Below are 22182 nucleotides of genomic sequence, written 5' to 3'. Positions count from 1 at the left end.
TTCGTATTCAGAATGCAATAGGTCTGGTGTACTCTCAGCTCCCACAAAAGTACTGTGCAAACGTTAATATCCGATCCCTTAAGTCATAATAAATATTGTCGGGCTAATTTTTCGCTTTCATCCAGCTAGACAATACTTGAAATTTGAATCCGTCTAAAACTGAAACGGTTCATCTTCATAATCATGCTAATTTATATAATTTATTTATCTAAATGGAAAAGTTCAAGGGCGACGGTGTAACTGAGCACAGTCTGCACAGATTTAGGATATAATTGCAAATATATAATAGAGATCACTTACCAAGCATGATAAGCAGTAAGTCTTTTCTCAGACGTCAATTTAATAGAAATCGGCAAGAATGTGGTCAGTGACCACCACCAGTTTTCTTTTCTAATGAAAGTCTTAGTTGATATTCGGGAAAAGACACAGAATGTTTTCTCCACGCGGAAAGAAATGCTCGTTTTACAAGTTTATATTTTTGTAAACGTACACGGAATATTTTGCTCTGACGCACATAGCTCACTATCTGATAATTCGTCATTATGAAGGAGAAATTTGTTCATTACTAGTTTGCTATTGTAGACATATCAAGATAAATACAAGGTAGGTTTAATTTATATGTATTTTTACGTGAATATTTGTGAGAAATAAACTGTTTTGTGTGTAAATAACATGAAATGAGTAATGGTTGATAATCATGCTCCAGTGAATCACGTTGTGGCAATATTGTTTGTTTCATAATATTAGAATTTATATAGCAGGAAATGTCACCATTGCTTCGATTAAATACACATTTTACAATTTACAAATTATTAAACATTTAAAGATTTAAAACATATTAAGAATTATAAAATAGGAAATCGAAATTTCACAATTTTTTCAATAAATACACACATTTGAAAACTAAGTAATGTATTTCAACATTTGCCAAATACAAATCTTCCAGTTACATTATTTAAAAAATACAATCTGATGTGTAAAAGCAGTCATACACACTTCATCTAGGGAGAACAAGAATAACATGTAAAAATAAAATTTGTAATTGTGAAGGTCAAAATACGTGTTACTATGGAAACTCAATTCAAATTGATACCATGGCAACGAACCAAGGATGAGATAATTACATAATGGCAGACTGACATCGTTTGTACATTCATCTAAGGATGAAATATATAAATAGCCATTTTGAACATATTTGCTATTTCGTGCAATGGAGTGTTTGTTTTTGTTTTTGTTGTTGTTGTTGTTGTTTTATTTAAAAAATAACAGATAATCATGATAATCATGATAATAGATAATAATAATTTAAAATATTTGTTCGTAATGATGTCGATCCAAAAAGAATTTATGTTTCATAATGTAAAAATGTGTTCAATGTGAAAATGAAATTTAAATATACTTTTTCCTTCAAATTTCAAAATGATGTTACGCTTATATGATCTTGTTTATTTTCCCCCATCTGTTTATCAATGCAATGCGCAATATAGTCAAAATCAATCAAATTAATTATTTTAAGGAGTGACGAGTTTTATTTTTGCCGGCATCAAACCATACAAATGATTACGCAATCAAAATTATCATAATTAGAAGATTGTATTTAGAAATAAAAATGTACTTATATTTCAATCACAAAAACTCATTAAGTGTGGAAGAAACGAAGGCATGGCCAAAATGAAGTTAGGGAAAGTTTGAAGTCTATGTTGTTGCAGTTGTTTAATGTTTTTTAATGTAGCTTTTCTTTTGAATTTGCAGTTGTATATATGTGTCAGCCAGCAATTCTGATGTTGACTTGTCAGCCAGTATAATTCCGATGTTTTGTCGATGACGGTACTCTCGATGAAATTCACAGAGCCATGAACCGAGCTTTTGATGTCCACAAATTTGATTTCGGTTTAGTATTCAAACATGTTTCTATTCAGCTGTGGTATATGATTGCGTGGTTTGTTTTACTATGGACACCATTGGTATCTGCACAAGGTTTAGGAACAACAAATCAGCCGTGTAAGTTTACGTGATCAAATATTTTAAATGTTTAATTCAGTAGAATGCGTTAGAAATAAAGTGATAAGAATTTTATATAGGAAACTAAATTAATAACCACATATCAAATTGGGTGGATCCGTTAATCAACTTAGGCAAGGACGCATGACTCCAGACATGACTCCGCTACCGGGGACCACCATTTATGACTAAAGACTTCCATTCGGGACCATCCCGTTATTCTCAAAAAACAACAACAAATAAATAAATAAGATTAATGAAAGCATGTCATAATGTTTTTTGTTTATTTTTGGTACAAACTGAGTCATGTACATGTCTCTTTATCTGTTACTTTTTAATTAAATCATGATATGAACTGATATAATAACTTTATCATAACAAATTTTTATCTTTTTTTCAATAGCTCCATGCGACTCTAACCCATGCGTCTCACCAGACGCTTCGTGTTTCGTCAGCCAAGATTTGGAGCATTATATTTGCGCATGCCCAGACGGATCAAATGATTGCCAATTTGGTAATAACCATGACAGAATATTATAAAGTGGGTGTGGGTGGGGTCGACCCCCAAATGCTAAGAGAAAATCGGTCCACACCACAGCAATACTGGTTGCAGATACATTACCTCTAAGAGTGTACACGCGCTTGCTATCTACTGAAGATAGCAACAGTATTACGACAACTGGAGCACGGCAGGTGCATGAAAAGGCGATTGCAGTTTCCAATAAATGGCGGACATATCGTAAATATGATTATGAAAATAAGAATTAAATGTGTATGAACACAGAATCACAGTTAAAGGCCCATTCAGTGATTTGCTCATCCGGACGATCATAAAAATCATCAAACTTCAGATTTTGGTACCTTTGTCATTGTCACAGATGTGCTAACATAGCCTCCCAGGAAACACAAAAACGTTTTAAAAACGTTTTAAATAAGTTATATTTTGGTTTTTGGTTTAGGTAAAAACGTTTTAATAACATTTAAATGTCGGATTATATAAAGGTCATGATAACGTTTTAAAACGTTTTGTATGAAAACACACTACAATAATATTTTAAAATGTTTTCAAAAATGTTATTGTAAACTATTTTTGCAAACATTTTTGCCAAATATTGTGTCAATACTTAAATAACATTATGTTAAAATATTTGAACCCAGCAAACACAGAAATGTTCTTAAAATGTTTTTTCAAAATCGTTTAATAACATTTAAATGTCGGGTTATATAAAGGTCATGAAAACGTTTTTAAAACGTTATTGAAAATATTTTGGGCAAACATTTTTCGCACAATATTTTTTCAACCCCAAAATAACATTCTGTTTAGAATGTTTTGTATCAAGTTTTCAAGAATGTTTTTGGAATGTTATTAAAACGTTTTTATACCCTTTATATAATCCGACATTTAAACGTTTTTGTAAAACATTTTTGTTTGCTGAGCAGTAGATTATCAAAAATGTTATTTAAGGTTATGAAAACGTTTTATACTCTTAATATACCCTTTATATAACCCGACATTTAAACGTTTTCTGACAACCTTTTCTAACCTTTTGCGAATGATGTCGAAAACGTTTTGTGTTTGCTGGGCTGCGAGTGGTTCAGCCGAAAGCCGTGTATTTAAGACAAAATAAGACATTTTACACGAATCTGGGCAGTATCTAAATTAGCTACGGTACATGTATTGGCTTCAACTTCGTCAATATCTGCTGTTTTCTTCGTTTTTTGCCAAATTTGTCATTTCAAAAATACCAAATGACAATTTGAATGACTTATCCTTCACTTGTAAGCAATTTATAAACAATTTTAATTTTTTTACACTTGGGCTGGGATCACTGAATGGGTCTTTAAGTCGGCGGGGGGAGGGTCTCCCTATTTGATGGTGTATACGGGTATGTACAACGGTATTGAAATACATTTTAGCCATTTTGGTATAGGTGTAAGTCTGTTATAAACCGTTTTCGATAGGTTTCAGCAGACACAATCGCGCCCATATCACATGACATGAATTGGGTACATTTGGCAATTTTCCCCACAAAGACGACCAATTTTGACAAAATTGGGTATTTTCTGTGAAAAGTGGGGTCGTAAAATTTACTTTTGTACCGCTATAGAGATAAAATTGATTCATAATACATTATTTGTATGTTTTAATATCGTTAATGTCTGCTTATTTCCTCATTGCCAGTTCCGTGTGATTCCAACCCATGTTTACACGGAGGAGACTGCTTCTCTAGTGAGGACCTATCGCAGTTTTACTGTATGTGCAAAGGACAATGGCATGGACAATTCTGTCAGACTTTAAGTAAGAGAAATTGTTTTAACAGAATCATTCTGTGGAAAAATGGGTACTCCAAGTGGAACTCTCATACTTGAACATTAACAAAATTCCTAAAAATTTAGAAATAGCAAGAGCAGCTGGTATAGCTTTAGGAAGAGTCACTAATACATGCTAGCAATAACGAAAAAGGGGGAAACCTCAATAAGAGTTCGTTTGACAAGCAACCTGAATCTTCTGGGGTCTGATTTGGCCATACTGGTGTTCTGCCAGCTCTGCCGCTTGCCAGGATTGTAAAATTTTTCTCCCCCTGGTTCTGCCCCTCTCCTAAAATTTCTATATGCATATACAACTGGTGTTTAGAAACTTTTTTGACACCCAAACGCATTTTTCTCTAATTAGTCAATGAAAATGCACATAAAATTTGTTTATTATAGTTTACTAGTATCTGTTGCCCCCTGTTTTATCTTGTCACGTGAAGGTCCTGGATCTAGTGTGACGACACGGAAACCAACCACTGCTTCCGTTTTTACGATATTTATACCAGTCACTACATCGCCTGCGCCGACTACAACACGAAATGACGATGGAACTCAAGGTATACAAACAAACAAAATAAATAAACAAACTTCTAACAAACATACGCACACATAGTAAATTTGAATCAAAACGTTCCGTTGATGGCCCGCTCATAAAATAATTAAAACATGTTATTTTTCAAAACAAGTTTCATATATCACATTAATTCTCTGAAAAGATTATTATATTCGGGCTCTAGAAAGTTAAATGTTCAAAACAAAATTGTTAACTTGCTCTGCTCTTTTAAAATGCAAGTGCATTCTTTTTTATTTGAAATTACTAACTAGGCCTATGACAGTTCTGTTTTATTTGTAATCGTTACACCTTAAAACATTTACCAAAATGGGTTTTTTTAAAGTGTTCTAACGTGTTATACGTTTAGATAAACCGTTTTAATAACATCCAAATGGCGGGTTACATGAATGGCATGAGAACGTTTTTAAAACGATTCATATGAAAATGTTATCTTTAAAATGTTTTTAACTATTGGCATTGCAAGATGTTTTTGGCAAACATTTGAACAAAAATTTGTCAACACTTATAACATTATGTTAGAATGTTTTCGAAAACGTTTTTTGATGAGTTACTCTGCTCTTTTAATACAAGAACATTCCTTTTTATTTGACATTACTAACTATGACATTTATGTTTTATAACCATTAGGGATGAAATCACAACTCGACCGGCGATTAACCACCGGTTCCGTCCGGTTTCCATTGTTTAGAGCAATAGAAACCGGACGGAGCCGGCGGTCAACCGGCGGTCAAATTTTGATTTCATCCCTTACACCTTAAATCATGACAGTTGTCGTCCAAAATGAGAATATAAATTATAGTACCATAATTTTATTATATGCTCGTCTTAAGATGTTAATAATAATTCTATCTCTCCCAGACCCACATACTTTGACGCAAACAAATGACCGATCTACACACTCCGTGGAGCAGACTACGTTTAAAGGACCTATAAAGAAGGAGGAATGGACGCTATTTGGTTTGACTAAGATTGATTTACTCAGCATTGTTCTACCAGTAGTCATTGGTATTCCAAGTAAGTACAATCTAAAAAAAAGTTACTCAATGTTGCGTAAAAAGGGAACAGAGCAACAGAGCAACAAAATTAATCAAAAACAAAAAGGCATGAAAATTCACCAAGCGTTGGTTAAAATTGCTACGCATTCTTTACCGAACTGATACCACTTGTTGGATTTATATTAGACTTCACTGGGATAATGAGAAAAATACGAGCTTTCTTCTGATGCCAAAATCTCAATTTTGATGAAGAAAATGGGCGACGAGGCTGTCGATCGGGTCAAGGATCGACCTTTATCGGTTTTCTCAATTTTTTGAATCAGCACCAATAGTGTTTTTATACATTAAAATATACAAAATGCTGATCGAAATTGAAAAAAGTCAAATTTTGATCCTTTTTGACCCATTTTATAAAGACGAAGAAAAACAAATTCAAAAATTTGAGAAACTGTGTCTAGTTTTGTGTCTTGATTATGTTGGATGAAATAAAAAGGGATTGAATATGTAATTTGGCGCTTTTCTCAAAAACTGCTCATTCGGGATTATCAAAATTGATATGTTGGTGTTGAGGTAAAGTTGGAGATTGCTGTCATTGATTATTAATGTCAATATATGAACCTTTTTCATTTAGGTGCAATTCTAGCGATTGTAAAAATTTACTTCAAATGCAAACATCGTGGACGAGAACCTGGCAATGATAACGATGACGATGGTAAGAAAGTCAAAGGACGAGTATTATAAATCAATAAAACAACTTCACTCTGCTCGTAACTATAGCTGCACATTAGAGAGCTTGCGAAATGACGTCCATGCTTTAACTTTAACTTTAACGTCTAGAGGATTATAGAGGATTATGTATTCAAAATCAAGGTGGTTTTGAATACATAATCCTCTATAATCCTCTAGACGTTAAAGTTAAAGTTAAAGTAACGTCATTTCGCAAGCTCTCTATTACTGACACCGAAGGCTTGTCATAAACCCTACACTGTTAGAAATGTTCCGTAAATTTTACGGGAAAAAACCTGGCAGTTCTATTGCCAACTTTTCCCGTAAAAACGACGATTTAACAAGTATTTTACCGTAAAATTAGCATATTTACGATATATTGTCCTAAAATATACGGTATGCGGTATAATGTACGGCAGAAAGTCCGTAATTTACGGTAAAAACCTGGCAGTAACCTGGCAGTTCTATTGCCAACATTTTCCCGTTAAAATTACAGTAAAAAACAGTAAAATTACAATAAATTATATGAAGTAGTCTTTAAACACAATCTGTCAAAACAAATACGGCTATTTCCTATTTGAAAAATGTGGACGATGCAACACATTACAAAATAATCAACTTTAACGGTACTAACATGCATATTTGTAGAGAAATAGTAATTCAGTTTACGGTAAATTACCGTAAAATTTTACGGTTTGTGCCGTAAAAAAACCGGTGATTTCTAAGAGTGTAGTCATGCTTAACAACTTCACTCTGCTCGTAACTAGCTGCACATAATATGACACCGAAGGCTTGTCATAAACCCTCGTCGTGCTAAATTGGTTCTTACCGCGAAGACCAATGAATAATACGACTTGATAGCTCATTCATATACCAGCATCCTGATTTCTATTTACTGATTTAGGCAATCTCCCTTTTTTCCTTCTTTAAATTGAAAACTGTTTTTATAAATTGAAAATTTCAGATGATTGATTTTGGAACAGTATGAGTCGGGCAGAAAGGCTATATACAATTATACAAATGGAAACCTTGAATCCGTCCTGATGAATGTCGCACCGAATTCACGAACAGCAAGGTTTTAAAACCATTTATGGAAATTTGATAAAGTTTGGAAAAACCAACTATAGACAAAAACTGATGAAACTTCAGCAAAGTCACTCACCTAGAGAACACAACGTGTCTTATATACACATGTATATTTTCTTAACTTCACCACAGGAAGACGTGGATCGACTACAGCCATCTTTTGGAAAACAGAAAAGAAGAATTCTACCACAGAAAAGAAACAGAAAACCTCGCGAAGTTTATCACTACCTTCGTGTAATAAGGTAGAAGATGTGTCGAATGTGTCACTTCAGGTCTGCAGGTAACATAGAACTTACGGAAAGCTGTATCGGATATTCTTCTCGTTACCGATGAAATTGGATAAGCGCATGAGATCTCTCTTAAATCCGAGCTAAAAGCCCGGGCTAAAAGACGCAGCTACATGGCTGCTCGTTCCAATTATGACATATCTGTCTTTATTTAAGCTATTTAGGTGAACATAACTGGTACCTTAATTATTTTGTGCACTGTATAAAGTAGTGAGTATTATTGTGGTATGTTTGTATATAAAGTGCTTTTAGTTTTAGCATTTATATTTTGGTCTTAACGTTTAAAACTGACTAATGAGGAGTCGAGTTTATTTCCAAAGATGCTCTTTCACTTTCGCATTCTATAAACGTTTATCATGTGTATAAAGTTAGGTGTTTTAAATCCATAAAATCCTTTTCACGTGTCAATGTATTTCCACTTAAACACAATGTATACTGAAAGGCCGCTAATATTGTAAATAATTATACTGAAATTGAAATACATGTACCTCTAAAAAGCCTGAAAATTACACTTTGCAATACATTTTATGGGATTAAAAAAAACCCGAAACATCAAACAGTATCATGATCCGTAAAAACAGTAATGTATTTTTTGTACTAAGAATTATAATTAAAATTATACCTAATTGTTTTGCATTCACATTCTTTCTCTCTACCTCAAAGTGGACTAAAGACTAATATCGTTGAATGCGTCCCCTATATGGTACTATTGTATAAGTGCCACTGGAAATTAAATGATTCCGATAAAAATCCGAAACAAATTACGTCTTGATGAGTATTAAAGTCTCTGAAATGTCAAGATTGTGTTTAAACAATGGGAAAAAGTGTCGATCGAGAACAAATTAAGTTTTTAGATTTGCACAAAGATCTTGACGTTTTAAATTCAAAATCTAGCTTGCTTGTTTCGATTTATAAGCATGAAAATAACGAAACAAGAATAGGCCTATGTGTGTAACCATGGTAACGGTTAGCTATAATCCAGGATTGGACCTTCATCATTCTTAGGCCAAAAGCCGAAGAGAGCAAATAATGCAAATAAATTCATAAGGGGTTCAGCCTCAAGAAGGGGAAGAGAAGCAAAACTTCTGATGGATTTTCCCCAAACCGGGCCCCAAACAAATCCAGTACCCCCCGATAATGATGCGTCCCTAACTACACTTGTTTGAAAATGAAAAAGTAGGGTAAAGTGGGTATAGCAGGGCCTACATAATATTATGCTAAAGTTGTAATTGGCAACTTCCTTCGATGTAGCTAGAAAACCACTCCACAGGATTAGTATTCATTTACAATATAATATTAGTAATATACTAGTAGATGAAATAATTGCCAGAACCGCCGGTTATATACATTAATTGGGCTACTTTCACGATTTCTATATCAACTCTTACGCTATATAAAGTTAGTCCGGCAAGTAAGGACCAACGAGTGCATTACCAATCCGTGTCCGTGGCTAACACACTCGTAAGTCCTTTCTTGATGAACATAAGTTGCCCGGGATAAGTTGATATTAATAGATTCATACGCTTCACTTTGTGTGGGTAGGCCTAGTTTTGGCAACTTGACTTTTTCTGAAAAAATCGACAACTGTGCCAAAATTTATTAACAGGGATAAATGTCATTTAAATCTATAGAACAGGGAGGGTATTTAGGGATTTTATATCTCAGTGAATCATTTTCGTTGACTTGACAATGGCATTTGCACAACATGTTTCAAGCCCATTCATGTATGATTAAATACATTCCTGCCCTAAGTGATAGTGGATGACTTTTGCTTGGATTATTTTTATTAAAACGTTGGAGTTCATTTACTTTGCCAGCTTCGTTTAGTTTCGTTAAAAAGGAAAATATTATGTATACCATGATTGGACAGAATTATTAAACTTAGTTTACGATTTCGACATCGAGTTGTGTACGTGGTTTAGGATATTAACACGGTAAGTTGAATCTAAAATGTCATCATGTCATGGGCGCGAAGGACCGAGGTAGTTAGGAGGTTTCCGTTTCCAGTTACGGCGGAAGCAGTAAAATTGAGGGGAAACGCAGTGTTCCAATCTTATACAAGGACATTTGCGCGCCAACAAAATTCAATTTCAGACTATTTATCCCCAAATGAAGGTTTTGCTAATTTATTAGTAGACCAGGTGCGCGACAAGCGCGCAAACTTTGCAATTTTACCCTATTTTTGTTGCCCTAAAATAGCTATTTCGGGCTAAAAGGAAGATGCATAGGGCAATTATTGTTTTATTTTTTCTTCCATTTGGATAAACGTCCCTCTATTTAGGGGGTACGTGTGCCCCAGACCCCCTCCACCCCGCGTCCGCCCCGTATGTCCGGTTCTGTCCAAGCGAAAGAAAGAATCCGATGCTAACCTACCAAAGTTTCTGTTTGAAGGCTATTACGAGGGGCAGTCAGTATGTAATAAGAGTTGACTTGTGACGTCATATTTGAATTGTTTTCATGGCATTTCTCAATGATTACATAAACACTGTACCTTTCAAATAACACACATGACTACGTAACAGCATTAGCATAAAATCAATAGACTAGGGACACTGCCAAATCACGCAAAAAAAGGCGGGCCTTTTAAATTACAGCAAAGACACGTGTTTAAAATGTCCGAGAACAGCAAAAGTACAAGGTGCATATGGCTAATTTTGGGTAGGAATAAACACTAGGTCTTTAGTTTGCTGTTGGTAAAATATGAGACTTGCCATTAAATTTGGATGGAAATGGGACGTCTGGAAACTTCAACAATTTTAGGGCTTAAATGGAAGCAAAATTATTATGGCGAAAATGAAAAAGCAGTTATTACAAATGACAGTAATTATCTCCAAAATGAAACAGACTAAAATATAATGACTGGTCACGTGTGAGAGCTGGTACTCAGTGCGATGATAACTGGTGCAAATCAAACAACAATCTGCGCATGCGTAGGTAGGATGACCGATACAACATGCTGGAAATGCACGAAAATTGCAAAATGCCATGTAAATAGGGCCTAAAATATTACAAAATGATATGAAAATTTTAATTTAAATATTCTTATGAATTTTTATGGATGACCTCAACCTGAAATGAACAGAAAAGTTTTAAAATAAATTTCTCATTCAAACGATGGCTCTCTCTCTGTTCCACTACTTTTGTACAACTATAACAATAGTAGAATAACAGTTATATTTTAATCACGGTTTCAAATATTTTCCATGGAGACTCCCGTTATAATGTCGGGAGATTAGTCAACAGAACTGGCAAAAAAACATTTCCACGTTTGCTATCAATATCAAGATTTTCATAGAAAAAAAAGTCTTGTTTTTGTCAAAAATAAGACATATTTGACCACGCATTTTAAATAAACTAAAACCTTTACAGCCCAATAAACATGGTTCTATGAACTGATAGTTTGTGTTCTATTAGGCCTACTATTCTAAAAGGCAGCATTCTCCATATTTTAATTCCAGAGAAAATATAAAAAATACAACAATACCTCATTTCAGCCTCTTATTTCCCTTGATAACAAATACGACTCAATTTCAGCAGGTGACTCTACACCATTGATTTTATGCTAATGCTGTTACGTAATCATGTATGTGTGTGATATAATTTTTACATGTGTTGTTTGAAAGACAAAGGTAGGGCCTACAGTGTTTAATCATTGAGAACTGAATGCCATGAAAACAATCCACATATGACGTCAACAAGTCAACTCTTATTACATACTGACTGCCCCTTGTATTTCGGAACTTTTTGTATAAATATTCGATATGTATGTATGATCCAAGCTCCGTACGCAGGATTCTAAAACTTGGAACCGTTTACTCCCAAATTCGCTTGCGCGTAAAGCATTAACTGTATCCCCTCCGCGCAGCAGCGTTTAGCGTATATTTAACGGATCTAAAAAAATAATGATATTTACCTAATGTAGAATAAGCGGACAATTTGACACAAATTGACAAAGTATGAAGGAAGCTATAATTAATAATATGACAATTATGAATATGACCTTGAAAAAAGTTCACTTATCAAGTGTCACTGCTAAAAACTGTCAATAAGGTCACGAAGAACTGATTTCAAATTAATCAGTTAACTTCCTCGTTAGGCCAAATAAAAAAAATAATATTTCGTCTCCTCCAATACCTATGTTTGCGTCCACCTCCTCACTTTCTGGGATCAATCCATATATTTTTCATATCAAATTTGTCAATTTTCATATTAAATTTTCATAAAGTTTATAATACTTTAGTAAAACGTTAATGCTGATAAACAAGTTAATTAGTGAGCATGAATCATTTGCAAGTGTTTTTATGGAACTCTAAGGGGTCTAACCCCTTATAATTATAAAAAGGAGCCCTCATCGTTTTCCTGCCTGTTACTGTTGTAGTTTGTCAATTTAGCAACAACAACAAAATAGCAAAAAAAGCAAAAACACACAAAAAAAACCAAAAAAAAAAACAAACCCCTAAACCTAAGAAACCTCTTTTCTTACATTTTTTTGAAATATGGCGGGCACTAAAGGAGAGGGCGTACTTTGATTTCGGTAATCTTTTGTCAGCTGAGAAGTATACAAAAGACTACCCAAACCAAAGTACGCCCTCTCCTTTTGTGCCCGCAATACTTCAAAAAGGCTAATGGGTGACTCCATTAGAAATCTACACCTCCTGTGTGGGAGATTAAGTATGTCTTCCATAGGGGATTTCCACTGGAATAGCTCAAAGTGAATAATAAATGCACATGTTTCTTTTCATCTTATAGCAATTCAGCGTCACCTTAACAAAACTTTTATCTACCATTTTCTTCACAGATTGTCAGCATTCGACGTCTAATAAAATTGACAAATTCGCATCATGAAGTGCGTTTTACAGACGTTTCAAAAAGATTTCTCTCAAAATGTAAGATGGTGTAATATGAAGATATTAATAGTGACGTGGATCTTGGCATTGAATGTTCTTTACGTTGGTGCGCCGCCTGGTGGCAAGAATAAGCCTAACCCTAAGTCTGATGGTAAGTTGGGCTGTGCAATTATTATGTGTATACCCGAGGGTGAATTATTAAAATTGTTGCCAAAATTCGCTGGATCACCCTCCTTTCGATATGCCAAAATCTTTGTCTTTGACTTACCAAAATATCATTTTCCCCCACATTTTTGAAGCCCACATTTAAACCGTTAAATTTATATCTGATTATATAGTTCGAGTTCAGCGATTAGGAATATTTGAACGTATTTCTACTTTACCTATCATTTCTGTTCCCCCAGGTGATTAATTGATTGATTGATTGATCGATTGATCGATTGTTTGTTTGTTTGTTTGTTTGTTTGATTGATTGATTGATTGATTGATTGATTGATTGAGTGCGTGAGTGAGTGTGTGAGTGAGTGAGTGAGTGAGTGAGCGAGCGAGCTAATTGGTTAGTGATTGAATGAGTAAGGCAGGGAGACGTTGAATGATTTGACAGTGATTGTGTGTATGGGTGAGTGATTGAGTGACTCAAACTATGCATTTTTGACAGTGATTGTGTGGATGGGTGAGTGATTGAGTGACTCAAACTATGCATATTTGACAGTGATTGTGTGTATGGGTGAGTGATTGAGTGACTCAAACTATGCATATTTGACAGTGATTGTGTGGATGGGTGAGTGATTGAGTGACTCAAACTATGCATTTTTGACAGTGATTGTGTGTATATGGGTGATTGATTGGGTGACTCAAACTATGCATATTTGACAGTGATTGTGTGGATGGGTGAGTGATTGAGTGACTCAAACTATGCATATTTGACAGTGATTGTGTGTATGGGTGAGTGATTGAGTGACTCAAACTATGCATTTTTGACAGTGATTGTGTGTATGGGTGAGTGATTGAGTGACTCAAACTATGCATTTTTGACAGTGATTGTGTGTATGGGTGAGTGATTGAGTGACTCAAACTATGCATATTTGACAGTGATTGTGTGGATGGGTGAGTGATTGAGTGACTCAAACTATGCATTTTTGACAGTGATTGTGTGTATGGGTGAGTGATTGAGTGACTCAAACTATGCATTTTTTGACAGTGATTGTGCGGATGGGTGAGTGATTGAGTGACTCAAACTATGCATATTTGACAGTGATTGTGTGGATGGGTGAGTGATTGAGTGACTCAAACTATGCATATTTGACAGTGATTGTGTGTATGGGTGAGTGATTGAGTGACTCAAACTATGCATATTTGACAGTGATTGTGTGGATGGGTGAGTGATTGAGTGACTCAAACTATGCATATTTGACAGTGATTGTGTGGATGGGTGAGTGATTGAGTGACTCAAACTATGCATATTTGACAGTGATTGTGTGGATGGGTGAGTGAATGAGTGACTCAAACTATGCATATTTGACAGTGATTGTGTGGATGGGTGAGTGATTGAGTGACTCAAACTATGCATTTTTGACAGTGATTGTGTGTATGGGTGAGTGATTGAGTGACTCAAACTATGCATATTTGACAGTGATTGTGTGTATGGGTGAGTGATTGAGTGACTCAAACTATGCATTTTTGACAGTGATTATGTGGATGGGTGAGTGATTGAGTGACTCAAACTATGCATATTTGACAGTGATTGTGTGGATGGGTGAGTGATTGAGTGACTCAAACTATGCATTTTTGACAGTGATTGTGTGGATGGGTGAGTGATTGAGTGACTCAAACTATGCATTTTTGACAGTGATTGTGTGTATGGGTGAGTGATTGAGTGACTCAAACTATGCATTTTGACAGTGATTGTGTGTATGGGTGAGTGATTGAGTGACTCAAACTATGCATTTTTGACAGTGATTGTGTGGATGGGTGAGTGAGTGACTCAAACTATGCATATTTGACAGTGATTGTGTGGATGGGTGAGTGATTGAGTGACTCAAACTATGCATTTTTGACAGTGATTGTGTGTATGGGTGAGTGATTGAGTGACTCAAACTATGCATTTTTGACAGTGATTGTGTGTATGGGTGAGTGATTGAGTGACTCAAACTATGCATATTTGACAGTGATTGTGTGGATGGGTGAGTGAGTGAGTGACTCAAACTATGCATATTTGACAGTGATTGTGTGGATGGGTGAGTGATTGAGTGACTCAAACTATGCATTTTTGACAGTGATTGTGTGTATGGGTGAGTGATTGAGTGACTCAAACTATGCATTTTTGACAGTGATTGTGTGGATGGGTGAGTGATTGAGTGACTCAAACTATGCATATTTGACAGTGATTGTGTGGATGGGTGAGTGATTGAGTGACTCAAACTATGCATTTTTGACAGTGATTGTGTGTATGGGTGAGTGATTGAGTCACTCAAACTATGCATATTTGACAGTGATTGTGTGTATGGGTGAGTAATTGAGTGACTCAAACTATGCATATTTGACAGTGATTGTGTGTATGGGTGAGTGATTGAGTGACTCAAACTATGCATATTTGACAATGATTGTGTGGATGGGTGAGTGATTGAGTGACTCAAACTATGCATATTTGACAGTGATTGTGTGGATGGGTGAGTGATTGAGTGACTCAAACTATGCATATTTGACAGTGATTGTGTGGATGGGTGAGTGATTGAGTGACTCAAACTATGCATTTTTGACAGTGATTGTGTGTATGGGTAAGTGATTGAGTGACTCAAACTATGCATTTTTGACAGTGATTGTGTGTATGGGTGAGTGATTGAGTGACTCAAACTATGCATTTTTGACAGTGATTGTGTGGATGGGTGAGTGATTGAGTGACTCAAACTGTGCATATTTGACAGTAATTGTGTGGATGGGTGAGTGATTGAGTGACTCGAACTATGCATTTTTGACAGTGATTATGTGGATGGGTGAGTGATTGAGTGACTCAAACTATGCATTTTTGACAGTGATTGTGTGGATGGGTGAGTGATTGAGTGACTCAAACTAAGCATTTTTGACAAACAATATACTTAAAAGAAACATTTTGTTCTTTGTCATCAGCATGCAATCCAGACCCGTGTAGCTCAGCAGAGGCGACTTGTCACACTGCACCGCATAACAATCATATCTGTCGGTGTCCCAGACGGATCTCAAATCTGCGACGGATCAGGTGAGTACAAAATACACTACCAACAAAATTCATCAGCTAAAATCAAATCTACTCACTGTGAATCAAATCAAATCAAATAAATCAACGAATCATCAATACTTTCTTACTTTCTTTTTTTTTCTTTCTTATTTCGGACAATCTACCTTTTGGATTGTGGAACCCCGGTTTAGTTTTAGACTATTGGTCCTTCGGGTTTTTTTTTTTTTTGACCAATGAATCTTCGTGTTGTTTCCACGTAAAATAGTTTTGCGCTACAACGAACCTGAAATCACTATCACCAAATTCCATATTATATGGGGCGACCATCTCCGAGTCAAGCCGACAAAATACTGCCAAAAGTTTCATAAAAATTCATTTTGCTTCCATTTTTTCATATTTATTTCTATAATTTTGCAGCATATTCATGTAATACCAACCCCTGTAGAAACGGTGGAGACTGTTCTTGGAAGAAGAAGAATAAACATACAGATTTCCTATGTGCGTGTCGAGAAAACTGGACTGGTGCGACATGTGAACAAGGTAATAAACATACAGATTTCCTATGTGCGTGTCGAGAAAACTGGACTGGTGCGACATGTAAACAAGGTAATAAACACACAGATTTTCTATGCGCGTGTCGAGAAAACTGGACTGGTGCGACATGTGAACAAGGTAATAAACACACAGATTTCATGTGTGCGCGTGTCGAGAAAACTGGACTGGTGCGACATGTGAACAAGGTAATAACACACAGATTTCCTATATGCGTGTCGAGAAAACTGGACTGGTGCGACATGTGAATAAGGTAATAAACATACAGATTTCCTATGGGTGTGTCCAGAAAACTGGACTAAACATACAGATTTCATATGTGCGTGTCGAGAAAACTGGACTGGTGCGACATGTGAAGAAGGTAATAAACACACAGATTTCCTGTGTGCGTGTAGAGAAAAGTGGACTGGTGCGACAACGGTGAAGAAGGTAATAAACATAGATATCCTATGCATGCGCGTGTCGAGAAAAGTGGACTGGTGCGACATGTGAACAAGGTAATAAACACACTAGATTTCATATGCGCGTGTCGAGAAAAGTGGACTGGTGCGACATGTGAACATTAATAAACACACAGATTTCCTATGTGCGTGCTGAGAAAACCGGACTGGTGCGACATGTGAACACTAATAAACACACAGATTTCCCATGCGTGTCGTGAAAACTGGAATGGTGCGACATGTGAACACTAATAAACACACAGATTTCCTATGTGCGTGTCGTGAAAACTGGAATGGTGCGACATGTGAACAAGGTATTAAATAACGGTTACACTGCCAGAACTGTGTTTTGTTTACAGATTAAATAAAATTTGATGTAATAAATTTATAAACATGTTTGTCCTGTCAAACCTGCTAAGGTACTGGGCAAAGAGACAGATAGGTGCACACGTTGGTTTAAAGAGGCAGTAGCATTCAGAAAGCAAGGGACCACTATGAACAGAGACGAGGACAATACAATCTTAGTTACGTGTTTGACGATCTTCTCAAGACTAGTACATCTGGCAACCTAGTTGCTAACCAACCTCTGCGTTAAACTGAAGATCGTCACAACATGAACAGTGATGAAAAAGGAGTTTGCTAGACTTCGAAACATCCACATTGATTACTGTTTACAAGAACTATGAAACTATATCGATATGATACGAGTATATAAACATTATGTTGTCATTCTATCTCCACAGCTAGTAATCTTTTGGTAACCAATCCCCCAGCCAGACCGGATCCAGGATTAACTGAAAATAAACCTATTACAAAAGGTATGAAAGTACATTTTAAAAAGAAATTAAAAAAGTGTATGCATATATCTCAGAAATCTACGCAAAATATTGATCGTGAACATTTCAAAACTTTTTGCACCGAAAGATATAAACAATAAAATAGTATCGGGAATAGAGACAGTTTTTTTGAATATTTTGTTAGGTCATGATTTATGACATCTATTGTCGCATAATTATTATTATTAAATGCATGGTAAGGCTATACTTGTTCTTATGTTATAAGCATTTCAAACCTCCCCTTATTGTATGTTTTAGTATAGCGTATCCGTTATTTTTTGCATTTAATGTAAATGTAAAACCACATTTAGCCTGCATGAATGAAGCATTTCCCCTCATAATATATCGTCAGCCTGCTACGCTAATTGCTTAAGTATTTTTTGTAATATTGAGAACGAAGTACAAAATATGGTTCAAGCATGCGTTTAAACATTATTTATTCACCAATCTTTGCACAAGAACAAATGATAATGATACAAATGAAAGGGAATAATCCGAAATAATTAGGGTGATTATGTAACTGATGCATGCTTGAACCACATTTTGTTCTTTGTTCTCAAAATTACAAAAACTGATTTAGGGAATTAGAGTAGCAGGCTGACGATATAGGAATACATCAACATAATCAAGATTTAAGATAAACGATACTATAATAAAATTATATATTAGATAGGCCGATAGATAGGTACACGAATTACGCTTTCTTCTATTCGTAGGAAAACCGGATATACAAAAAACACAAACAACGCCAAGACCAACCACTAGAATTACTGGAACACCGAAGTCGAAATCCAAGGAAGAGGAATGGTCATTGTATGGGCTATCTAAAGTTGATCTGATCGGAATAGTATTGCCAATGGTTGTCGGTATTCCTGGTAAGAATAATTTGTGTTGCTTTTTTTTGATAAAAAATTACCCGGTACTATATTTTATAAAAAAATATTTAAAAAAGACCGCTAAATTGATACATGTCTCACCCGAATACTAATAATTTAATTATGGAAATCACAGATCTGATACTTGTACCGTAATAATTCGCCTAATGACGCACATGGGTAATTTACGCCCTTTGCCTTGGGTAAATTTCATGGTGACATACAAAGCTCACACCTCGGAAATCCATGCAAACAAATTAAGAATGAAGGTTCCGTGGCCTTATTTGCTGATGGGAAAACAGGGTACTGATAGGTTTAGCTTAAAATTCCATTATGTCAAGTCAGCCCATAGCGCCATTAGGCGAATCTTTACGGTAGTATCGTGTTTTTGTTTATTTTTTTAATAAAGAGAGTTCTACTTTCCACACAGTAACTAAACGGATTATACGAATTAAGCAAAATTAATGTCAAAAAGTAAATGGAAATACAAATAAAGAAAGGGCAAAAGACAGAATACACGATATAAAGAACTATACAATAGAAAAGAAGGTTTGCATGTAGATCCTAAAAAAAATATTTTTGAACCGTAAATCAGTAGTTCTACAAAGAACAAAAGGTGTTCTGCAAGGCCGGAAAGAACCATATCAGACATGAAAAAGTTCTGTACAGCCCAGAAAGAACCATTTCGGTCGGGGTTCTTGCAATTTCGTGGAACCCCTGAATCCCTGGTATCTTGAATGTAGAACCATGCATTGGAACCCCTTTTCTATAAGAGTGTGTAAAGAGAGAATTAAACTTTTACTTACACTCCTTGCTCTTTTCATATCTTTTTAGGTGCAATACTTGCTTTTGCGAAAATCTGCATAACAATGCGCAACAAACGAGCTGCCCAAGGTAAGTGACGTGTCAAACTGTGGATGTTTAATACACTTTTATAATATTATGTATTATTATTATGCTTTCCCATGAATTAAAATTAAGTCAATACATACATATTAATAATGCATAATTTCAAACGCTTCTACATCTAGATCATAGCGCTGAAACAGAATGACCAAAAGTCACATTGCCATCTTACCATGCTTAATGCTTTGCGTGTACAGCCATGATAGGCTTTATCACCAAAAAGTTTTGAGATACTTTCTGGAAATATCAAGAGCTATCTCAAAAACCACTGAACCAATACTGGGCTTGTTTGTACTCATTTTAATGCATTTTTCATGCTGATCCCAAATATGGTCATAAAAATGCACAATTCTGAAAGTTTTGAATTCTTAAACATGTTAAAGAAAATTTTGAAATTGTCGTCTGTAGTCAGTCAACACCTGTGTGGAGAGAGTATAAGAAACAAACAAACAAGACATTGCAAGCAAGCGAACTAAAACAAAGAAAAATACCAAAACAGACAGAAAACAAAAGAAAACAATATCAAACAAACAACAAACACATTGCAATGTCCAGTAAATCAACTTTTAGTAAACCTATAAATGCTGGCTTATAAATATCTCTTAAATGTTTCCCTTTGCATTTTTCAGACAACGCCAAAAAGGAGAAACCTACGCAGGGTCCATCGTAGCAGGAAGAATGAACTCTTTATCTATAAAGGGGCCGTGCAATAATTATTTGTAGAATGAGGAGCGATTTCGTAAAATGGTGTGTCAAAAATTGCTCGACGTATTTGCTTTCCCCTTTTGACATTATACCAAAACTTTGCCCCCTTATGATGCCAGATTTTGAGGAACCCAAACCTTAAACATGTCTAATTATGTGATGCGAGTGAAGCGAGTAGAACTTCATTTCACGTTGCATATTTGAACATTTTTCTATGCCTTGTTCATTTATATAATTCACCCCACGGGGTACACATACTTATTGCACCACCACTAACTTAAGAAGGACTTTCGTAAAATAAATATAAACACTTTTATAAGCAAAAGATAATTAGACGTTACAGAGTGTGGGTGTGTGGGTGGGGGTGGTGGTGGTGGTTAGAAGGGATGGGGTGTGTTGGGTATAGGGTGTGGGGGTGCGTTTGTAAATACCTCCCAAGGAGGGCCTATTTATGGATACACACATGACAAATGAGGATACACCTCCGACTGTGGACGTCCTCAGTCTGCTGGAGTACCAGGACATCGCAAATAACGTAAAATGTATTTAAAACGGGTCCACCTACAGGGGGTACATGACGGGCCATGCACGGTTGGATAGTAATTGGTCTGGTGTGTGTGTGTCTGAGGTCCACGGTATGTCGATTAAGAACGAGTGTGTTTGTCCTCGGTTAGATAGTATTAAATCATATGAGATCCTCGTTTGGAGGTATTTACCAGTAGGGGTGGGGTGTGGGTGGGAGTGTATGACTCTGCTCAGTGGTGTAGCCAGGATTTTCAAGAGGAGATCAAGGCGACTTTCGAGGGGAAATATTTGACGAAAATTTTCAAAAAATGATTAAATCGAAAATGTCACGGCAGCCAGCCTCCTTTATATACAAGGGTGGTGGCAAGATGGGCAAGATGTTTCACAGGGGTATCACCGGGTACATGCTTTGTGGCCCGCCCCTGCCTTGGCTACTATGTAGACCTAATGCGTACATCAATTGAATCTGCTAAGTATAATAAATTTTGTAAACAATTGCAACTGTCAGACTTTGGCGTCAATGTATGCAATGTTAAACCTAATGAACCTCTTCAAGAATGGTCATTTCTTGTTAGAACGAGGCATTCCCCGGTTTTGTCGTTCGTCGGAATCGTGTTCAATATTAACAGCATCAATTGATGACAACAAAGTTTCTAAAATTCCAACTAGGACGCTCCAGCTAGTTTCAAAGGACCCAAATGAGTTAAAAAAAGTACCTCAAATAATTGTTAAGAAATGAAGTTGCTAAAGTACTAGAACCCAGAAGAAATGGTGTTGTGACTTTAGAGGAATTATTTGCATGTCAAAGTAAAAGAGTACATGATTGTAGCCGTTGACAAAAAACAGCCTTTGCATCGGGGCTTGAGATTGGAATTCCAATTTCCTTTCTCACGAAGTAAGGGCTAAGAGTAAAATTGTGCAATTGTGTTTGGGAGTGGCCTTCTCTCCTTTCTCTTTTTCCTTGCAACATTCTTCCATTTCTTGCTTTGTTTATCAAAGCTATCTGGTCCAGCATGCATCTTATTAGCCTACACTGGCTATCCAGGCTTGTGCATTTTTATTGTGCATGAGCTTGGAACGGTCCATAGATTTCCCATGGATTAGCGTGTGTCCCTCACGGACCAACCTGGGTAAACAAACAAACAAACAAACAAACAAACAAACAAACAAACAAAATGTGTCATGATGCAGTCATGTCTACAGTTGAATTCACTACGACCTTTGCAGGACTTAAACCCCATTAAAAGCTATTAAACCAAGATAACACTCATTGAAAACAGCTCAACTATGTTAAATCAGA

General features: G+C 35.8%; 2 protein-coding genes across 3 annotated transcripts; both read left to right on the top strand.

Annotated features, from left to right (window-relative positions):
• Positions 1-1766: 1766 nt before the first annotated feature.
• On the top strand, positions 1767-8184 carry LOC140165304 (uncharacterized). 2 transcript variants are annotated; one of them, XM_072188641.1, is made up of 7 exons: positions 1767-2001; positions 2405-2515; positions 4184-4300; positions 4755-4871; positions 5747-5902; positions 6515-6595; positions 7828-8184. In XM_072188641.1, the coding sequence occupies exons 1-7, from the start codon at positions 1854-1856 to the stop codon at positions 7977-7979; spliced, it is 882 nt and encodes a 293-aa protein (XP_072044742.1). In that variant the 5' UTR covers positions 1767-1853; the 3' UTR covers positions 7980-8184. The 2 variants fall into 2 exon arrangements, with proteins under 2 accessions (XP_072044742.1, XP_072044743.1); XM_072188642.1 differs by lacking the exon at positions 7828-8184 and adding an exon at positions 7574-7785.
• Positions 8185-9682: 1498 nt separating this feature from the next.
• Positions 9683-21383, top strand: LOC140165682 (uncharacterized). Its single transcript, XM_072188987.1, has 8 exons — positions 9683-9916; positions 12781-12980; positions 15956-16064; positions 16461-16583; positions 17779-17853; positions 18588-18746; positions 19581-19640; positions 20282-21383. The coding sequence occupies exons 2-8, from the start codon at positions 12921-12923 to the stop codon at positions 20320-20322; spliced, it is 627 nt and encodes a 208-aa protein (XP_072045088.1). The 5' UTR covers positions 9683-9916; positions 12781-12920; the 3' UTR covers positions 20323-21383.
• Positions 21384-22182: the final 799 nt, after the last annotated feature.

The sequence above is a fragment of the Amphiura filiformis genome, chromosome 12, assembly GCF_039555335.1.
Source record: "Amphiura filiformis chromosome 12, Afil_fr2py, whole genome shotgun sequence".
Classification (NCBI taxonomy): Eukaryota; Metazoa; Echinodermata; class Ophiuroidea; order Amphilepidida; family Amphiuridae; genus Amphiura; species Amphiura filiformis.
This window is presented reverse-complemented; position numbering and strand designations above follow the sequence as displayed.

What these genes read in the sequence shown, in the direction of transcription:
- LOC140165304 (XM_072188641.1), top strand. Translation starts at nt 1,854, where the DNA reads ATGAACCGAGCTTTTGATGTCCACAAATTTGATTTCGGTTTAGTATTC. An exon ending in ATCAAATGATTGCCAATTTG is followed by an intron (nt 2,516 to 4,183) that starts GTAATAACCATG and finishes CCTCATTGCCAG; the next exon opens with TTCCGTGTGATTCCAACCCA. An exon ending in AAATGACGATGGAACTCAAG is followed by an intron (nt 4,872 to 5,746) that starts GTATACAAACAA and finishes TATCTCTCCCAG; the next exon opens with ACCCACATACTTTGACGCAA.
- LOC140165682 (XM_072188987.1), top strand. Translation starts at nt 12,921, where the DNA reads ATGTTCTTTACGTTGGTGCGCCGCCTGGTGGCAAGAATAAGCCTAACC. An exon ending in TGGTGCGACATGTGAACAAG is followed by an intron (nt 16,584 to 17,778) that starts GTAATAAACATA and finishes CTATCTCCACAG; the next exon opens with CTAGTAATCTTTTGGTAACC. An exon ending in CAACAAACGAGCTGCCCAAG is followed by an intron (nt 19,641 to 20,281) that starts GTAAGTGACGTG and finishes TGCATTTTTCAG; the next exon opens with ACAACGCCAAAAAGGAGAAA.